The 22,144-nt window shown below is 39.8% G+C and overlaps 1 protein-coding gene across 1 annotated transcript in view; it reads left to right on the plus strand.

The window, feature by feature from the left end:
• The first annotated feature begins 792 nt into the window (after positions 1 to 792).
• The window catches only part of LOC133010200 (arf-GAP with coiled-coil, ANK repeat and PH domain-containing protein 2-like), a 45,847-nt gene continuing 24,495 nt past the window's right edge, over positions 793 to 22,144 (plus strand). The window contains exons 1-6 of the mRNA XM_061077680.1: positions 793 to 1,181; positions 13,255 to 13,312; positions 15,011 to 15,130; positions 15,830 to 15,883; positions 18,162 to 18,220; positions 19,083 to 19,266. Coding sequence (XP_060933663.1) covers positions 1,129 to 1,181; positions 13,255 to 13,312; positions 15,011 to 15,130; positions 15,830 to 15,883; positions 18,162 to 18,220; positions 19,083 to 19,266 — 528 coding nt within the window. The 5' untranslated portion in view covers positions 793 to 1,128. The remainder of the gene's footprint in view (positions 1,182 to 13,254; positions 13,313 to 15,010; positions 15,131 to 15,829; positions 15,884 to 18,161; positions 18,221 to 19,082; positions 19,267 to 22,144) is intronic.

The raw sequence follows: 22,144 nt of genomic DNA on the forward strand, positions 1-22,144 counted from the left end.
ATAGTGTGTATGATCATAGTGTGTATAATTAGTGTGTCTGATTAGAATGTGTATTATCAGTATTTACACGATCATAGTGTTTAAGAACAGTGTTTGTATGACCAGGGTTTGTGTAGGAGTCTGCAGCAGAAAACACTAGAAGAAGAAACAGGGCGTCTGTCGTGTGTCGACGTTAATTCCTCTGGATCAGGAAGCTCCTGTCAACTCTGCCACAGATAGTGCACACAGATACAGAGGCATCACTCCCAGCCTTTATTTCGTGGCTCGCTCTGATACTATACACCACCAAGTACTCACCATTACCACAGTACAACCATAGATTTATTGATAGATAGATAGATAGATAGATAGATAGATAGATAGATAGATAGATAGATAGATAGATAGATAGATAGACAGATAGACAGACAGACAGACAGACAGACAGACAGACAGACAGACAGACAGACAGACAGACAGACAGACAGACAGACAGATAGATAGATAGATAGATAGATAGATAGATAGATAGATACTCACAATGATAATATTGTTATATGAAACGAGACACTAACTGTTTTCTATATAAGAAATTTAAAAAATCCAGACAGTTTCCAAATCCACCCCATTCATTATTATTTTTTATTTTGTTATTTAATTTTTGAATTAAATTAATGTAATGTTAAATTTTGATTAGCATCAAAGGATTGTGGTTTGTATCTTTTCCATAAACTCAGGAGCAGAAGCGGGTCACACGCTCACTGGGTAGTGAGGCCTCTCCCCGGTGTAGACGATCTCTCTGTGTGTGTGTAGTACACTGGCTGCTCGGCTCTGACCGGAGCAGCTACCGGGCGACTCTCTCCTGTCTTCACCGCGGACCGCTGCGTCTCTCACGGTCGAGTCCGGTTCGTCCTCGGGGAATCTCAGTCCTCCACCACCCGTTGTTTGTGGTCGCGTCCCCGGCAGCTGCTCAGCCCAGAGGCTCGCTGGCTAGCGGAGCGGCGGCAGACAGGAGGCAGCAGCAGGTCGGACCGATGCGCAGGGGACGTTAGCAACAAGCTAATTAGCCCGAAGGACCGAGCCTGGATTACTGTTCTTAATCAGAGAGGAACCGAGCGAGTCCGCGGAGACGCTCACTGCGGCAGCAACATGAAGATCACGGTGGAATTCGAGGAGTGTTTGAAGGACTCCCCGCGGTTCAGGTGAGTGTCCGGCGTCTGTCCCCGTTTCTCTGAGTTGTTATTCATTTATAACAGAGAGGGGGAAAGTCTGCTAGCTGCTGGACGCTACTCGGCAGTTTCCAGCTAGCTGCTGCTGGCTGCTTGGTACTTTTCTATTTGTGTCTGAAAGGAAGCCGGGGAGCAGAGGAGAGAGGCAGGGGAATCGAACCCTCACTGACCGCTGGGCTGAGCCCGTGTGTTCTGTTCCAGTGGCTGTACATACATTATGTGAACATATTTTAAATATGAATGCAGGAAGTTACAGACTGTTCCACGGGCTGGTGTTAATGCCATTTCTACCATGCTGAGGGACACTGTTTGTCAACTGACGCCGTGGGTCAGTGACTCTGTCCCCCGGAGATTTAACCACCTCCCCACGGTCATAAGCACAAGAACTGCACCGATCTGCCTCCCACTAGTTGGAGGGATGGGACTTGGGCCACAGAGGAAACCATTACACTGTTAAAGATTCATTTTGAAAGGCAGCTCCTCAGGATACATGTTATGGACCTGGCTGTACAGAAATGAGTGTTTGAGTTTCATCCCTTCATTTGATTTCTGTTACAGGAGCCACACATTCTACTTAGAGCCATTCTGGGTTTTTTTTTTATACCCTTCACCCGATTATATCTCAGATAACTTGAGTTATGTGTACTCTTCTTGTAGGGGTTTCTTTTGGACGGGCATGGATCTCACTTCTCTCTCCCAGCACCCACAGGACCTGGTTCCTCCCAAAAATGTGCAGACTTTGCAGGATTTGACAACTGTATATGTCATGTGCAATATTTCAAAATACTCAGTTTACAATGATGTTTTGCAATATTGGAGCCTGGATTTAGAGAATGTTTGGCATGGTCTCCCCATTAATCAATAAGTTCATTCATTTTTCTTGATTAATCAACTATCAAAAGAGTTTGATAGAGGATTACTTTCATGTTGATCACCTAATCAATTACTCCCCACCCCACAACATATTTTGTTCTTTATTACTGAAGATGAAGAAAACTTTGAGATGTAAAGTTTAAATGTGACAAATATTCACATTGTAGAAGCTGACACCAATAAACTTTCAATATTATTACATCGATGATTAGCTGACCAACATCAAATTCATCAGCAACTTATTTTATAACGGACTAATAGACTGACTCAGCTTCTCAGGTATTGACCACAGTAGGTAATACATCCCAAAACTCACCATCTAGTTTCATTATACGTCAGTGGTTTTTATTATTATTATTATTATAATTAGTAGTAGTGGTAGAAGTACTAGTAGTAGTTAGTATTTAGCAGAAGGTAAATGAGCCCCTCAGCAGTTGGGTCAGGTGGTGGCTGATCATGTGATGTATTCCGAGGAGCTTTGACATCATCGCTCACTCTTCTCTTCCACTTTGTCAAGGAGAAGTTTTTGTCAGATGGGATGTTTGCTCTCAACTTCCTCCTTCGCCTGAATTTGCGTCGTACAGAGATTTGAGACGGCCCCTCCCTCCTTCCTCCTTCAGCCCCCGCTCTCTCTGCCGCTGCTGCTGCAACATCCTCTCCCACAAAAAACGAGGAACAGATGTTAGAAAGTTGTTTGCAGAAGAATGGATCTTTTTTTAATCTGAGCATTTCCTTTGGGGGTTTGGATAGAGGAAAAGTTCCCAGTCAGCTGTGTGACTTGAAGTTGGTTGGAAAATGTTGCCAAACAATCTAATTGGTCTATTATTCACAAGGATTTCTTCAAAAGCACGACCGCTGAGTGCTTGAAGTTGTCGCAACCAGCAGTTATTTTCATTATTGAATTTGTCACTGGGTCTAAATTGTCAAAAAATGGTACGAAAACATCCAAAGTGACGTTCACAAATGCCTTTTTTATGTAAAACTACACCAAAAGAACCATGAAGAAAAGTAGAGATCCGGCTATTTGGCCATATTTTGTGTCTTGTCACAGTTTTGCTAGAAAAATTATAACCATTGGTCACTCAGCCAACCAAGTAAAGGATCAATTATTTTAGCCCTTTATCTTAGAATGTCAGTCAAGTCTCTTTCAATTCCACTCCCATTCGATCGATTGTGGATAACAGAAAGTACTTTGTTGCTGCAGGATGTTCGAAGCCTTCTGTGTCAGTGCTGTTACAGTAAAGTGAGGAAACTACTAAAGCTGAGCCGCAGACAGAGTCTGTGGTAAACACACATTGTCTGAAAGTTAAACCTGTAACCAACGACTCTCAGTCCATAAACAATCCCATTTTCCCATGAACTTCAAATCTTTCTACCCTGATGAAAGTTAGACATTTATGTTTGAAGTATCATCCCTCAAATTAATAGATAGTGAACTACGACAGGCAGACCCAAATACCATTGAATTCAACTATTGAATGTTGATTGGACATGAAATCACATGTGAAATGTGCAGCTTTAAACTTGGAGCTAAAACAATTGGCTAATTTAAAACTTTTGTTTTTGATTACAAGCTGTTCCTGTGCTGTAAACTGTGACAAGTTACATGTGACAAAGGCAGTAAATCTGATCCAGACATTGGCAATGTTATTAGCACCTATAAGAAAATATTTATTAAACCTCTATTACAGGTTGTAGCAGAAATGTGACATTTACCAAAGCATTTATAATACTGGTGTATGAATTGCAACATTACAAACCTTCTGCTCTCTGGTAAATCACTTAGTCTGATGGGAAGCTACTTCCCATGATCCTTTGCTGCTGGGTGCCACGGCTAAGCGCAAAGCCTCATCTCTCCCTCTCATCTCTATCTATATTTTTATTGACCTTCGGCCTTGTTTCGGAGTCATCTGTCATAGTGGCCTGACTTTAAAGTCGTCTGTGAGTTCATCCTGACGAGTTGGTGCTGATCTGAGGTTTTCACGGCAGTTTTCCACTTTGACCACCATAGTTTTAATGTCATTTTTCCAAACCCCCACTTGTTATGTTTAGCCAAAGAAGAGGACAGAGCAGGAGAGGAAGAGAGTACGGATGAAAACATGGAATATACACCAGTGTGAAGCAGCTCTCCCTCGCTGCAACATCTGTTTCCATTTTGGTGTTTGCTTTCAACTCTGTGCCAGCGAATATGGAGCCCCCAAATGCAGAGAGGGTTGTTTTCAAGTGGTGATTTGGCACACCCCACACTTTTTTTTCCTTCTGCTCTTATCCTCATTTGAGTTAAGAAGCTGTCTTTGGTTATAAACCATGCTTTCAGCCCGGAGGAGAGATGCACTAGTGCAAAGAATTATGTATTTTTGGCAGTCAACCCTGGTAGCCTAGTTTTCCACTTGAGAGTAGACATGACTCTGCCTTGAGAGCTTTCCTGACTCCTCTTCAACTATGAGAGTTTTTCAATTCCCATTCAGAGGATTGTGGCTTTCTCTCCACATGTATATAAACACAAATATTGCTCCACATTCAATATGCCTTTCTCTTCTGAAAGGTCCAAAAGTATCTGCAGTGTATTTTTCATATTATGTTAGCAACATGATATTTGTATTGATAGTTTAGGCTTGACTTTCATGGCATTGACCAATATTTGTAACATCTGTGGAGCTGAGGTGTTATGATATCCTTAACAGGGTGTTCAAGAAAGCCTCACATGAAGAAATGAAATCCGTAAACCTTACAAAAGAATGGTGGGTATGTTCTTATGCAGAGTAGACATAAACTGCCTGGACCAGAAGAGCTAATTTCTGTAATTAACAGCAACATGTTTCTCTTGATTCTCATCCTAATCGCCATAATGTGATTACTTGCTCTTGATTGGTTTGGCTGATTGTGAGGTTGGCTGAGCCCAGTGACATGAAGTCACCGGTCGCACAGTTCCCCCTGAGTCACTGACAGCAGCTGCAGAAGCAGCAGAGCACCATCAGTCTCTGAGAGCTCATTCTGTGATACACTGTGATGAGTTTCCCCTGGGAGTCCTGTTACAGGCTCGTTAGCATGCCCGTGGTTGTTGCAGGTTGATTTAATTGAGCTGCAGACCATTTCCCTTTAATGGTTATTAATTAAGGAGATTAACAGCTAATGAAATATGAGGTATACTCTTTTTTAATGCTACTGTAGGAGAAAGTACACCCAAGTAAATAATGTATACATGTACCGTTATCTTATCTGAGCTGTAACAATGAAAGAACATTTAATTAATCTTCTGTTAGAATGTTACAGACATTTTTTTTAAAACATATTTCAATCAATGAGTCCATCCTATTCAATTAATCATTCAAGTAATTGATCAACAATCAAGTTAATGATTGTACATTTTTTATAGTTTTAAATTGATTCTCTCATACACATTACATTAATGACCAAATTAGAAATCAGTTTCAATCTCGCTGTTTATTTTTAAAAACATTGTTGCTGTGACTTCCACCTTCTCCCCAGTGTGAGTTTCCTTCCTACAGCTTGTGTGTGACGTATGACGGCCGAGGATAAACAGTCAACACAAAAATTGGCCTGAATGTTCATTCATTACATCATCAGGCAGAATTTCCCCAAAGCCTGTGTCAGTGTTTATTTTTTAGTAATGACCTCATCTAGTTGATGTTGTTGAAGCTCGTGCGTCTAATGGTGGGTTTTACCACAGCGGGACCCCTCCTCCCCATCAGCACTGCTCTGCTCTCTAACAATCACAGGATCTTCGTCACAGCACTGAAGCTCACCCCATTCTTCACATTTCCATCCACAGTAACAAATTCAAAGTGTTCAATTGTTCACCACGGCCACCACTGTTATTACAGTGTAGTAGAATACACCTTTTAATTCCTAATTTTCAGCTTTCATGGCAGGCGTTGGACTGAAAATGATAATCACTAAGGCAAGCAACATTTTGGTATTACATATTAGGACAGTGTTGACAACAAAAACACTGGAAGGAAGAAGAACTTACAAAACACCGCGGGATACTGTACAAAATATGATGAGGAAACATCAAAGAAAAGCTGTCAGAAATAAATAAATTGGATTTTGAAGTAAGCCGGCTTTGGGCTAACTTCGGAGTGCGAAGCTGTATTATGCAGGAAAATAAAAATATGGGATTGTACTCAGTGCTGGCAGATACTCAACCTTAAATGACTCCGTTTGGGTCTGTATAGATACACCTATATCAGTCCCCAAAATGACTGATTTTTATTGATTAAATCTATAAATTAGTCCTTGGTAAATAAGTGTATTTAAAAAGAAAGTGAAAGAGTTCCTTCTTTTTAAGCCCATGTCCCATCTTGCCACCAAGTTTTTTGGAAATACACTCATTAGTTTTGGAGTAATCCTGCTGACAAACAAATAAACAAACAGATAGGGGTGAAAGCACAAGTTAATTAGTGAAGGAAATGAGTTAACTAATCATTACAGCCCTACATGACATTCCCTTTAGCAGGCAGCAGTTCAGATCGTACAATGGAAACAGATTTCCAGTCAAACAATACAATTCCCCCAAAGTGCAGAACATCTGCAATAGAAAATATCTTCCACTGATTAGGAAAGTTAAGTAAAGAGCAGGTGGTCTTTGATGTGAGCTCATTATATCTTTGACGTGCCAGCTTCGTTTGTGCCACAGGCTCAACTGAAGACGTGTGCTGGCTCCGTAAATTACAAACGTGCTCAATGACTTGAGTCGTGCATGCAGAGTGCACACGGCCGGCTGCCAACAGCCAGACACGCAGTCAGAGAGGCTGAACTCTTTGTTTTGGAGACTGGTCAGTGAATCAGTGCAGAAGAATGAGGTGTCTTCATTTTTACTGGAGACCGTGCTCTATTGCTCTGACTAACAGGTGGGGGTTTGTCCTCCCTTCTTGTTTTTTAATGATGGGTCGTTATTGGTAATGTAAGAATTGTAGTAACCCACTTTTAAAATAACACAATATTATGTGGATGAAGTTTTACTCAAAGTAACTACAGCAACACATTGCATAGACCTTTACATGGCAACCTTGTAAGTGTTGGAGCCATTTCTACCTGGTCAAGCCAAACATGAAAAGTGTTTAAAGTGATATTATGTTCTGAACTTAAACAAAAAGATGTTTGTATGTGAAATTACAAGTAGAGGAATGGACAGAGATTAAACTGAACCGTTCTCCTGGCCCACAGCAGCTCCTGAGAGTCAGTTAGACTGACCTACAAGTTCGCTGTCAATGGCGGGTAACGTCGCAAAATACCATGTTTGCAGAGTTTGGCTAACATTAACAGTGTTAGCGCCAGCAGCCTTCTCTCTATGCCGGTTAATGTCCACTGTCTTCTGTTGTTATGCATCAGCCATGTTTGTGTGGTTATGTCACTTTTTTCTGACACAGCTGACGTACAAATGTTTTTTCATTTTCTAGATCAAAATACCTACAAACCAATTTCCAACGTGTTTGTTTACAACGTTCGGTCATTGGTTTGGGAAGAGGGGGCCTAGTGATGGGTGGCTACGTAACTTAGATGCAACAGTTAATGAGCATTGTTGTACTACATATCAAAAGCTGATTTGAAGCCAAGTCAATAGGCTTTGAGGTAGAATCATAAAAGTTAGTCTGTGATTTTCAAAATGGATAAAATGTATTATCGTGCAAATATTAGAACATCTCTTTATTTATCAGACCAATGTTATTCAAGCAGTTGTCTTCTGTTCGAGTCGTTCAGTACTTTGGACTTATATTGTGGTTAACCTAAAGAGAACTAGGACTGAAACATTTCATCAGTCATACTGAAGAAGTCTCTTTCTTGCTTCTTTTCTTCTTTTCTTCATGGGCTGTCGCCGGCTTCACACAACCTTTCTTTATTCAGTACCAGCTTTACCCTCACCGAGATGTCTTGGTTCCTTAATTTATGTGGTTTCAATTAGTGAAAAGAGGTTCTAATCCTTTGTGTCATGTGTCCTATTACTTTTCTGCTGAAATGTCCTCTGACTAGTCCCGCTGTGTCATTGAATGAGAGTCCTCACTTGGTTCCAAAGGTCAACAAATGAGGTGGATTAGATTTCTCTTTACAGCTGAGCGAGCAAAATCAAACACCGTGTCGTCATAGCAAATACACTTTGAGACTTTCATATGACACTTATTTTGTTAGGAGCTGGGACAGAATTAGTTAATAAAGTCAACAAAAAATAATCCTCAATTCTAATCGTTTTTTGAGGAATAGAATAAATAATTGGCTACTGTTCTTCCATGTGAATATTTTCAGTTTTTCCATTTCTTCTCTTTGATACATTTTCATTTCAAAAAAGCAATTTGAAGTGTGGCTGCAATAAATTAATATTTCACAACTGCTAAATAACCTACAATTTTCTTGATTGTTTTTTTGGTCCATAACATCATGTCTCGCTTTGTCCAACCCTCAAGGATTTTTTAAATAACTGAAACAATTAATAGATTGTCGAAATAGTTGCCAGTTTGATTAATCAGTTTACCATTTTAGCACTAAATTGAACCTCCAACACATATTTGAAACACAAAGACCTCAAATGGAGGGAACTCATGTCATTAACATATAGTTAGATGTATTTATCGTGGTACCTTGTCCCAATTTGATGTGATTTCGCAAATGTTGCATCTGAAATACAAGAAAAAATTCCAACAATGGCGTATCACCGTCATCATGATTACAACTTTACATCATCCAGATGCTGGTCTGCTTTGGCGGCAGCTGCCACCTTTGTTGAGTTTACAGGAGCCACATATCAGATGTTTGGCTCCCTTTACTCACAGAGCAGAATACCTGCATCATGAGAGCTGTATCCTTATCATCTAGTCTTTCTTATAGCCCCATGTAGGCTCTTTAGAGATTATTGAGGCCATTATGCGAAGCTGAGATAAAATGTTTTCACAATGCTGAGAATGTGGTAGTGGGTTGCATGAATACCCCTTTTCACAAGACATTTATTTTCTTAAAGTTTGGGAAATATGGGTCAACTGAACCTCTTAGTTTCTTATTTTCAGTTGTCTGGGAGAATTCAGATTAACTCTGCCCTCACTGACAGAGAACATGAAAATAATTGATAATTTTTCGTATAAAACATCAGTGATTTCTATCTTTTCCTCTAGTTTTCAACACTCGACCCAAAATTAATTTAATCCCAACATAGTCAATTTGCACTTATTGTTGTTTCAACACCAATGTAACGTACCTTCACAGATAATGTAGGTGCAATATCTTTGTGTTAAAATCTATGCACCTGACAACAAACATTTGTTTTGTGTAACCTCCTCTTTATTATGTTTAAAATTCTAGGGTTAAGGAGATTTAGATGTTGTTTATCTCAAAGTCTCTCTAAACTATATGATTTACTTATTAGGTGCACCTTCATGCACAAACTGAATGACCTTGGCAGGTAAATACTAAATTCAGAACACCTTTGTTTGACCTGCAAACGTCCAACAAGCTCATTTGGTAGTGGACCTTTTCAATCAAGAATGAAGTTAACCAGTGAGCAGATAGAACACGTGTTCTAAATAAGATTAAACCACATATGAACAGCTGAATGTGACATTGTCCCGGCTGTGGTACTGGGCAACTCAGTTTGCATAAATTGGCCCTTGAGTGAAAAGGCTTAAGGGTGTTATTTCCACAAGGGCAACTGAGCTTTCTCCAAATAAATGTTCATATGCCAGTTCTTTTGAACTCCTAGGGATTTATGATCAACTATCTTCCATTTAAGTGTTAACATTTATCAAAATATATTCCAAGACGTACTGGAAATGTAACACTAAACGGGGAGTATGCATCAAACAATGAATTCTACTGTTACAGCCCTCCCAGAATCGTTGGTGTGTATTTGAGAACCATCAATAAAACCAACAACTCACTTTGGTTCAGACTAGCTTTGGAAAGAGTGCTGGTTCAGCAGCAGTTTATCAACATCAGTAGAAATTCAACTTTGCCAGTGTTTCTCTGAAGTTCCTTCTCCCTTTCGTCTGTTTGTTATGTATTTTTCTCTTGTATGAGTACAAATATTTTTGTCCACCTCATTTTCCATTGTGTGTGTTAGAAAGTCTGATTCTGGTTCTCTCCCTCTTTCTTCCTCTGCTCATTATCTAGACTCAGGCAGGTTGGACATGCTCCAAGGTCAGAGCTGTGAGGCAATGGCCCAGATTAACTTTTTGCCAGGGCCCCTCCTTTTCTTATCCTCTGTCAGCACTTTCACAAGTTCACTCTGCAGACTTGAATTTCAATATCAGGTGGACGCAGTTATGTTCATGTAGTTAGAAAACCTGAGAGTGAAGGACTGACAAAGGATTGAGTTCCCAAACTAATCTCTTCCCAGAGAAAGACAGCTGAATGTGTCTGACCTTTACCCAGTCACCCTTCCTGCTATTGAATCATTTAAATGCATTTACCTCTGAGTGCAGCAGCCTCAGCAGGTGTTTTACTGTTTGCCCCGGGGCAGGTAAACTGCAGCAGGTTGGGTCAGATACTTTTATCAAGGGGGTACAGGGGATTACTTTTTCATGTGTATTAAAAAATACAGCCAAGCAGTAATTATGGCGAGTCAGTGGCTCTTGTAGTCTTTGCATTTGTAATGTAACTGCAAAATGTCTTGTGTATAAATAGAAAAATACAAGAACAGGCCAAATTCTCTTGAATTCCGAAATTACAGGTTTTCGGAGGAAGTCGTCAAAGAAATGGACTGTGCCTGTAGCAACTGACAAAGGCCAACAGTGCTCGTTACACGCTCTTTAGCTTTTGACCGGGGTTGAGGTCTGTGAGAGGGAAAGAAGCTCTTAATTGCTTTTGACCCTGTTTCTGGCCTCCTCGTCTGAAGTCCTCATTTAATCCTGCTGTGTTTGGATTGAGAGTAAAGCCTTGTGATAATGGACAGTACAGTGTTTCATCTCTGTGAAGCTCTTCCCATGTAACATATTTCTAAAATCTTTTACGTTAATGGCTGTTAAAGTTTAGGTCTGTATGAACCAAATAAGGCTCACAATACAGCCTTGAGGTGGTGTGGGTTTAGTGTGACGGGGCTGCCTGGATCTTAACATATTTGGCTGAATTAGGCTCATGTTGGTTTTGCAGACTCAACAGTGAGGTTTTAGTTTCCATATAATCCAGCTTGCTGAAAGATGGAATCGCCCCCCGTGCCTGCTTTCCTGGTTATTACAGAATAAACCAGCCAGTTAGCTCTGATCTCAGATTACCAGTGGAGAAGCAGTCCTGAGGGTTTGGTGAGTTAGTCATGGACTTAATAAAAGCAGATTCCTGGTCACACTGAGGCTGTTGTGCAGCCAGATAATTGGTTGGTCTCCAATAAGCGTTCTACCTCGTGAGATTTCAGCTAAGTTATTGCAGTTTCTAAAGACAGACAACCTACAGTGCTTTATCTTACTCAGTCAAATCAATTACTTTCTGTTGCAGGAGTGTCTTCCAAGGCGTAAAGGTTGCATTTATTCAGTGTTGTGACTTGCTGATGAGGCACAACTGTAAAAGACAAATGCAATAAACGTGATGAATTAGACCACACCAAGCACTTGTTTGATTCTAAAATCTTTGGCTGTAGTTTTACAGTTGTCTTCAGTCAGAACACATTGAGACAATAGATATAACTATGTTGTATAAATCTGTTCTATACATACAGCAGGGGCTTTCTCTACATCTGTTTGTGAACTGCTCGTCCCCACATCCCTTATTGAAAACACAGCTCAGTCTGTCTCTTGTTTTTCCCTGACAGTGGCCAGATGTTGGCAGCTGTCAGTCTGATATGATACCATATGGAGGAACAAGCAGCTTGGGGGGGGTTTGGGGAACACCGTCTGCTGCTACTGCGGGGTGCCTTTCTTAATCCCCACCACATACAGGCACTCCCACGGTGCTGCATATTATGTCAGTTTTTCCTTGAATGTAGAAAAAAATAATTAACATTCAAGCTTAAAACTAATATTCCTATCTTCAGAGATTTACCCTGAGGGCAGGAGGATAACAGCCTAAAATCTTGATTATAATTTATACTATAAACAAATACAATTGCTCCAGCGGCACCAGCATGTCTAGGCCTTTTCAATGTTTCTATTGTGTAAAGTTTCCTTTCTGCAAATTATTACCACTAAACCCTTTTTGATGTGGAACTTGCATCTGAGCTGTGTGACAATTGTGTGACACACCACTGCTTTTCTCTTGTCTTTCCTTTGGTGCTTGTTGTTGCTTTTATTTTTGATCAGTGCTTCAGCTCAGACTTTATTGGCTTATTCCTGAATCCGGTGAGAGTTTGAAAACAACCTACCTAGGTGTTATGGCGATATGTTGCAGCTGAGTTCAGTCTATTCTGCTGCTGTATCCTTACCTCTAAACAGAATCTCTGGTTACAATGTCTTGTTTATTACCTGTTTGCTCCCTTATTAAGTTTACAGTGTTAAAAAGACGTTCATCCGCCACTTATCTATTGGGTACCAGACTGAAGTAAGGTCACAGTAACACGTTGAACGGTGTAGGGATTAGTTCAGGGAGGCTGTGCTGGCATGAGGTCTTTGAGTTTCTTCTTCGCCTGTCGAGGCACCGTGAAGCTCGTAGGCTGTTGATCCTGTGGAGAGCCAAGCTGTGCTTTGTCAGGTTTTTAAGGGCACAATGCCAGACCTGACTCCAGCCCTGCAGCATTACCCAAAATGGCAGCTCTCAGTTTGGCTGCCTCTAATGGATTGAGTGTCTGCATGTGCTTGTCTCAGTACTTCTCAAGTATATACTGTCATGTATTACAGCTGTAGTTTTCAGAGACTGTAATTGTAGAGTATGTGCGGGCTGGTGAAGCTGAATTTAACTTAAGTGTCTCTTGTATTTAAAAGATGATTGACATGCAACAAGTGTTCTGTTTCCCATCAGAGTTTTACCTTAGCTAGCACTGTGTAGATTAATATTTTGTTTGATTCATTCATTCTTATCTGATATGTTTGTATGTGGTGACAGAATATATATTGGAAATTGATAATAACGTGGCAAAGATGGTGAACCATATTCGCACAGGGTTCTTCACACAATGATTTCCCCCCAGTGTATCTTTTCTCTGTGTTTTAATCAAGTATATAAACATGTCTCCATGTCAGTGGAGTTGATACCATTGACTTGTGGTTACACTTGATTTCAATCTTTGTTTCTGTCCCAACAGAGCCACCATAGAGGAAGTAGAGGGGGATGTGTGTGAGTTGGAATCCAAGCTGGACAAAGTGAGTACCACCCATGAAAAACATTGGTTAATTGTTCATTTGTTCTACTGTGTGAACTGGCAGCTACAGAGGCCATCCTGTGAGTGGGGAAATGTTTGCTTGTCTCTGGCCTTGTCCCCCTGTACATCCTCTGACAGATTGAGTAAGACTTTAATATAGACACTGTCAGTGTGCGAAGTACGCAGTGGCAATCGGGTCCTCCCCTACCTAGTGCTCCAGTGTTGTTCTGAAGCGAGCGCAGGTCAGCGGGAGAGTAAGGAGGGAGGGTAATACAGCCCCAATCCTGAAGCAGCAACAGGGACATAGTAAGCGTTTAAAAGACATTTTGATGACAACTATGTCATGTAAGTAAATAATAAAAAAAACTGGACAATATCAATTGAGAACCACCATAAAACTATGCGTAAACACTGTTTTGTATTTCAAAAGTTACGTTAACGTCGTTAACATGCATTTACTTCCCACTACAGCCCTGGTGATGATCAAGTAGCTTTGTCTCTGTCTATATAGTCTATGGTTAAAACTATGATGGTAAAACATTTTTCTTACAGTAAATTAAAGATGCAGATTTTTTGTTCTCGTCATGGTTTTCTGTATCTCAGTGTGATTTGTTGAATATCTGCTTGACTTTTTAAGTAAAGGTAAAACAGTAATCCATGCTTTTTTATGACCATATGTTTTTGCCTATTGGGGATATTTCCTTAAACTGGTTCAGATTGCTGTTGCATTCATAGTTTGCAATATCACAGTTCATTTCACCCATTCAGCTCAAATTAACTTGCCCAAAGTAAAAAGTAAAAGTAAAAACACAGCCAAACAATATTTTGTTAAGCCTTACAAGTACCCAACCCTGTTAAGAAAAGGATTCTTTCTAACAATGGATCTCTACAATGTCAAGAGCATGTTCACTAGCTGAGGAGGAGGCCTCGAGCTTAGAAGATCACAGCATATTGTTCCTGGACTTACAGAGTCCCGCCCTCCTCATCGCCCCACCACTGTGACTCAGCCCCAGCATCAGTTCCCTTTTTTTCTCCACAGAAGAACGATCTGGGGAGTGGGTGTGTCTAAGTATGTGTGCGTGTGTGCGTGAGCTGAGGGATCATGGACTAAAGACACCACAGTTCAAATTTTTCATTGTACAACCTATGTTCCACACATGCACACACAGCCGTATTGATTTAAGTGTAAGCACATTTTAACCGTATAATGTGTCAGGTGTTGGTAATAAGTTTTCTTAAAGAAGAGACTTTTTCAGTTTTATTTCTTTTTGCATTTTGATCACTAACTAATGAATTCAGGAAAATTCTTAAAGTTCTCATTTTTGTTGAGTGGGTTTTTGTAGCAGCTTGTCTGCATGGGCACATTGTGTCTGTGTCATCATCTCCTATTTAGTAGTGGAAGGATAAAGGCAAGAGTTTTTTGTTAATTTAAATAACCTGTTAATATCTCTGCTGTCAGCCTGGATAGAATTACCGGTTTTTATACAAACTGACGAAGCATCATGTTTATGCTCCACAGTTCCACCAACGACTACAAGGGTTTTTAATAAGAATGAATGACTGATTAAATTAACCAGCACGGTTTCTAATGTGTCTTCACGGAAGCTTTATCATCTTTTTCTGTTTCTGTCCATTACTACGTCTCTGTATTTCTTTATCCTCCTTTTAAGTGTTTATCTCTTTGTCTTTCTCTCTCTAGTTGGTGAAGTTGTGCATTGGGATGATCGATGCTGGAAAAGCCTACAACGCAGCCAACAAGCAGTTTGTTAATGGGATCCGAGAATTAGCCCAGTCGTCCACCAGAGACGAGGTTATCGAGGTAAACAATAAAAAACCCTGTCTTGATCTCAAACATAGAAATAGTATTCCTTTTTTTTGAGTGCCTGGGTTCTGGCCTCTATTGACATGTATTATGTGTTTAAAAGAAACATCAGAGTTTGAATGAGTAGTAATACGCCTTCATCCTCGGTGACATTAATAGATGAAATCCATATTTAGATTTTTAAAAGCCCCATTAAATTCCTGTACCGTCCTTTGGGTCTTGCCAAGCACAGATGTTTTGTTTTGTTTTCTCACATGAATTTTGAACGGCAAGGCCAGCACTTCCTCTCTGTCTTTGTGTATGGGCCTCACTGCCTCTCCCTGGGGTTTGAACTTCTGCCGCTGCCTGTATTTGGAGTTAGTAGCGTAGCCAAAAGATTTCTTTCCCAATTACCATTCTGTCTCTAAAACAAAACACAGTTTACATTAAGCCATACCGATCTGACAGAGTGTGTGTCTGTGCAGTCTAAGATTTAGCCTTTGGCAGAAATTTGCATTTCATTCCATTTGTGGTTTGTGCAGCCTACTTTTTATATTTGCCCTGTGCAGTTTATTTTTATTTCATTGTTGTATTCTTATCTGTCAGGTGTAAGAATACACACTGACAATCTCTCTCTCTCTCTCTTTCTCTCTCTCTCTCTGTCTGTGTCTCTGTCTCTGTCTGTCTGCCTTCATGTCTGTCCTCTTCTCTCCACAGTCCAGTCTGACAAAGTTTGCAGAGAGCCTTCAGGAGATGATCAACTATCACACGGTATGCTATCACTGCCATGTGAAATTGGATGTAATATCATTACTTATTTGCCCCGCTCAACAGCTGCAGGATGACAAAACTCAGTCTGGGACAGCTATTTAACTGTCAAGAGTTTAATTTACTGCTGGGAAGAACGGAAGTAGATTACAAGAAAATCTGTTTGTGAATGTAGGGACGCTTGTTAGAGGAAGGGAGGCAGAAAAAGTCCAATAACCACAAAAAAAATACATATAATGTGCAGCTGCTTTTATTGGGGCTATTTTGAACATTGAGGAACTTGAAAAATGTGAAGCAGAGTGTTGCTGAAAATGTCTGACTGCAGAAGCAAACACTGCACTCCATAAAAAGTGGTTAAAAGAAAATGGCTTTGGGTCAGATGCAAGAAAAAACTTTTTTTTTTCTTAAACCATGACTTAAATGTCAACATAGCTCTGGGATTTTTTGGTCACTTAAGAAAAAAACAACCTTCCTCCTCAGGCATGTAAAGTCAGCAGCGAAGCGAGTCTCTGTTGAAAATGCAGTTTGCTGCCTTGCATGTTTTCCTTGAGTGTTTATCTGTTGAAGTAAATCATGCGTTACTGAAGTAAACACAGTCATGGTCAGCTTTTTACAATGTGGTTGTTATCATGGAGGCAACAGAAATAGAGAAAACACATTTTAGACTTTATTCAGAGTAATATAGGTTTACTGTCCAGCCACTGGATGTCAGATAATAGATATATATTGCACTTTATCCCTTGTATATATCATTTATTTTATTTATCTTGTTTTTTCTATCCCCCATTAAACACTCCAAAGAGCCCGGTGGGACAGATCTGATTAAGTGGCTTCTCTTTCCCAGTATCCCCTTGTTGCTCCTAGTTGTCAGAATCTGGTAGACATGACGCTGACATTTAAAAATGGACACACAACCTTCCTCTGCTTGTGTTCTCATTAAGATGCCTTTAAGCAAAGAGAGAAGACTTGGTCCACACTGACAGTTCCTCTTTGGATCTCCCTCTAGTCATGTCTTGTTTATATTAACATTTTCAGAGTGAGTTTCCAGTCTGCGTAACACGATCATGTGACATCTGTGACATATGAGATATTTTAAGATCAACATCTTGACTGTGGATGATGAACATTTCAACAGTGCTATAGGCTTTATTCGTGGACAATAAAGACAAAATAATATCATAATTGAAGGGTCTGTTTGATTGTAGTGTCCCAAACATTCCATAAATTCGTTGTTATTGTTTATGCCCATACCCCTGATTCTTTATATTACAAATAGGTTACAGGAACTACAGTTTTTTGCATCAATTTATGGTAAAAAAAGACACTATAGTTAAACCTTTTGTTTCTACACTGTCCATTTGATGGAAAATTGGCAAGTTGGACTTGGTTTTCTGATCCAATCGAACAATCAAAACAAAAGGAAAAAAGGATAACACAAGGTAGATTGATAGTGAACCTCACGTTTTAAAACTAATGCATTCAACATTATTTACGCTTTTATAGCTGCAGCATTAAACTTTGCCTTGTAGTGATACAAACCTAAAATTAGGACAAAGATTATGAATTCTCTTTGTAATCCTCACCAGTGTATTTTTGAAAGGTTTTGCCCAGATTTGGTTTAGAGTTCAGTTAGGATTTGTCCAGGTGTGTTTTTAATTTGCACTTTTTAAACCAGAGTCTTTCCTTGTGAATAATTTTATACGTTTCCTTGATTCGTCCCCTAAACGCCTCCAGGCGCCACAGTGCGTGAGACTGTGACTCAACAATGCAGACTGTGGTCACATCAGCTGACTGTCAGATAGTTCTTTTTTTTTTTTTTTTTTTTTTTTTTTACCAGTCAGCCATCTTCCAGCACATGATCCCCTCAAACACAGAGCTCAATCTGTTTTCAGTGGTGGCGTCTTATCACAGCCACACTCGTCATCTTGTCTTGTCCGGCCACGAAATCCCACTGAACTTTTTTTTTGTGTTGGAGCTCCTTTTTAAGGAAGCATTCACATTAATGGGGGTATAACTCGCAACCGAGACTAAACGAATAACATTATGTCTTGATGAGGGGAGTCAGCTTGTTGGTGTAAATTTAGCTCCATAATTCCACCTTGTGATGCTCACAAAAGTCCTCATATACTGAAGCTTATACTCAGCTTTTTAATGCTTTCTTTTTATTGTAGTTGGAGCCTTGAGTTGTTTTAATGATTGAATTATTCAAATAACAAGGGAGAACCCTTTTTTCTTTTCAAAACAGAGAGGAGCATTAACACTTTAATGTCTCTCTTCGCAGATATTATTTGATCAAGCCCAGAGATCAATCAAGACCCAGCTTCAAACTTTTGTCAAAGAGTGAGTATAAAGTGCTGTAATAATTGAAAATAATCAATGAAGGTGTTTGTTTTTAAAGCATTCAGAGCTTTTTTAAGAATGACGTAAATAAACAGTTTTGTTTCATCTCTCAGAAAAGGCAGAGCACATTAATACGGAGGGATACAGTTCAGTTGTAAATAAATACATATTAAGAATACTTGACTAACATAACACACCTGCATTTCAAATCCATGTTATTATAGATGTGGAACGGAAAACGCCTTCTCTTCAACTTATAAATATGAAGAAGAAGCTCGAGGAACGTCTCATATCTGATGTGCAATGGATTTAGACAGAGCATGTAATTACATTACACTAAGATAACCACAAAATTGAAAAATTTGATTTCATATAATAAAGAAAATTGTGACTGCCCACAGTTCTATTTTCAAATCTACTGTGGCCCTCATTTTGCCTACAATGATACAGCTCTGAATACTACAGTAATGACATAGGAAGCAGTGGAGGATTCTGTTTTATTTCATTATAAGGATTAGCAGTTTTTGCTGTTTGCACAACAGCTCTAAACACCCACATAAGCCGCAGCCATACTTCTCTCACAACTAGTCACTACCGTACAGCACTCCAAAGTGACTTAATCTCACTCAGGCAAAACACAACAAACAATTAATGTGGATCACAATGCTCGAGGATTCTTGTTTTATCCTCCTCAAAATTACACAGTAACTTGCACATATACGCAGCAGCTTTCCAGTCACAAGAGCAGGGTCAAGAAGTTTCACCAAATGATTAAGTTTGTTTTAAACTTTTGACCAAGGTTTTTTTTTTACTATGAACTACACTACTTGACGTTCCTTTCCTTTCCGTTCCTCTTTGCCAGTGACCTGCGTAAGTTCAAAGAAGCCAAGAAGCAGTTTGATAAAGTTAGCGATGAAAAGGAGGCAGCGCTGATAAAGAACGCCCAGGCGCCCCGCAACAAGCAGCATGAGGTGGAGGAGGCCACCAACATCCTCACGGCCACACGCAAGTGCTTCCGACACATCGTGCTCGACTACGTCTTACAGGTAGGAGGGACACTAGCCAAAAATATAATAATAATCTGTTTTTCTCATATTGATACAACAGTTGGGTGACATCTTGCACAGAATCAGAAGCTTTGTTACATATTTCAAGTAGCAGCTGAAAGTGAAACTTATTGAAAAGTGGTGGCCATACTATGATGGGACATGAGGTCATAATGGAATTCCACATCTTGAATCCGTTAACAATACACTGCATTCTCTAAAGTTCTATTGACACAATACATATATATATATATATCAATATATTTTGTTGTTGTTTGCTCCTGTGTCTCCACGGGCATTCTCACTGTTGGAACTTCTGGATTTCTTTATGAGTGTAAGGTCTTGACATTACTCTGTAAAGAGTCCTGATATAATGTGTGTTGTAATTTAGTTAAGAAAAATTGATTTGAACTGAATTAAATAGATTGCTGACATGCAGCTTTTCACAAGGAAGCTTAAAAAAAAAGCGGAGCTGTACACCCATAGCCAACATTTGCATGGGGAAGATAATATGCTGAGTCAGGTTAAAAATGCTGACGTGTTACAGTCAAGAGTGAGCAACAGCTGTGTTTCATTGTGTTGCATTCAAGTTCATCCACCTGTCATGTTCAAGTTTACCACAGCAGAGAGGATTCAACCCCAAAACATTTGCAGCACACAGACAGTGGCAGCTGCTTCAGTCAGTTAGTTAATTAGTTTGCTGTTGATTTTGCCTGAAAAAGTATCAATGATTTGATAGTACCCAGTGGCATACTACAGCTACTTGTAAAGCTGTTTAAATCTGATCTTTGGCTGTGAGTAGTGCTCATGCATCATTGAACATCAGCTGAGGCCCTTCCTCTTTCCTCTCACTGACGAATGTGTGCTGTCTTATCTCATAGGGAAACTGCCGGCCCTGTTATTGAATCTGACTTCAAAGAACAGACAATGCTTCATGTGGCTCCAAAATTAGACTGAACAGAAACCCCAATATCAGGTTTCAAAATAGGTTAGGCAGTCTTCTCCACTGTCCCACTAAATAATCACTGGCTCATAAAACGAAGCCTGGCTGTGAGAAATTGGTTGAGTTTTTATCTTGCCTATTAGTGTGCTCATTGGAAATCTATACGCTGAACAGCTAGCACAGCTGATCTAAATTGGTCTCCTTTTAAAGTTTCACATTTAGGGTTGTGCCATCAGCACTTTTTTTACGATGCAGCTAACTTATGCAGCCATTCTCGCAGGAAGCATTTGAGACTGATTGTAGTTTTATTCTTTTTTTATTCTTTTTAAATTGTTTTTGCTGCATTTTTGCTTAATTATACCGTGCACAGTTTTACAGTGACATGCAAGAGGGCAGAGGAAGAGAAAAATATATGTGAGGGGTGGTAAGGCGGACTCGCATTTTAAGAATGGAGCGTGTCTGTTTTACCCTGCGGTGCCACTTAGAGCTGTGTCGTAAAATACTAAACTTTACCCTTAGGGGTTTGTTTCATTGACGGTTATCAAGCCTAGAAATAAAATAGAATAGAGTGTAGAGCATTTGAATTACAAAAATGCAACAAAATTATGAGTGCTACTCATGGTTGGTGCATAGAAGTAAAAAATAATATATTTCATCAATTATAACGTGCAGGTAAAACAACCTAATATATTGCTGACGGCCAGGGATTTACCTTGCTTGCAGAAGCTCAGCAAGGGAAAACATTTCACACCAGATAAAACAAAAGAGCCACGAACAGAAGAGCAAAGAGCCGCTGCACTTGCTCTCTTCAGATTTCATTTATAGATGGAATTAGAGATGAACAGATAACCACTCACGTATAAATTTGCTCCTAAAATGTTAATACACACGACAAAGGAAATCTGATATTACTTCGGAAATATGGGTGTCTTATTTATTTTACATCGAACAAACTTGAAAATTCCCACTCCTAAATAAGGACTGATTTAAGCCTAAATTTCACCCAAATCTGCAAGTGTGGAATTACCACAATTTACCAGCCAATTACCAACGAAATGCTGATAAAAGTGATGTGGTTGTTGTGTTTGTGTGCGTTTCCAGTTAAACTTGCTTATTAGACATGCTACTTGGCTGTAATCTCTGTAAAGACAAACAGGGGCCTTGTAAAAGTTATGATGCATCAGCCACTGGGATTAGTAGTTGGAAAAGTAAGCTTCCTTTCCTAAGTGGGAGTTACATCTGTGTATAAACACAAGTGTGTGGTTAGTGTTGCTAGGGAAAAGGGGGCCTTACAACACCCTGCCAACAAAAATATAGCCGGCCACAACAAGGATTTCGACTTTGAATCTTCACCGGATGGAAGTCTTTTGTTCCTGCGTTACCGAACACAAAAAAGGAAACCAAATGATCTGTGCTAACCATGAAACAGAGTGATGAAGTGTAATCACAAGATGCCCTGCTTTTCATAGTGGCCATATGCATCCACCACACCCAGTCATTACCTTTGGTACTGTTATTAGTTCTGCTCTGTCACATTGAATCGCCAGCATCAGTCCACATGTTCAACCAGCCATCAGTTTATCCCTAATTTACAACGTTAACCTCACAGAACAGACGGTAATGAGCATGTTGGTAATGAGCTCTGGAGGAGGAGAGTCTGCCACACAGCATATACACGCACACAAAATACACAGTTTGTACTTCTATATAAGTGAGACAATACATTCCCTAGCCTCTTACCCCAACCTGAACCATCCAAATTTAATGCCGAACCAAAACCTTATCCTAACCCTAACCCTAAAACCAAGTCTTAACCATCAAACAGCCCAATCCAATAATGTCCTCACTATGCTTAAAAGGGTCCTCACAAAGATATAAGCACAGGAGCAAATGAGAAGAGCCCTCTCTGCTTATGTGTGAGACAATGAGATATAG

The sequence above is a fragment of the Limanda limanda genome, chromosome 9 (assembly GCF_963576545.1).
Source record: "Limanda limanda chromosome 9, fLimLim1.1, whole genome shotgun sequence".
In the NCBI taxonomy this organism is placed as follows: Eukaryota; Metazoa; Chordata; class Actinopteri; order Pleuronectiformes; family Pleuronectidae; genus Limanda; species Limanda limanda.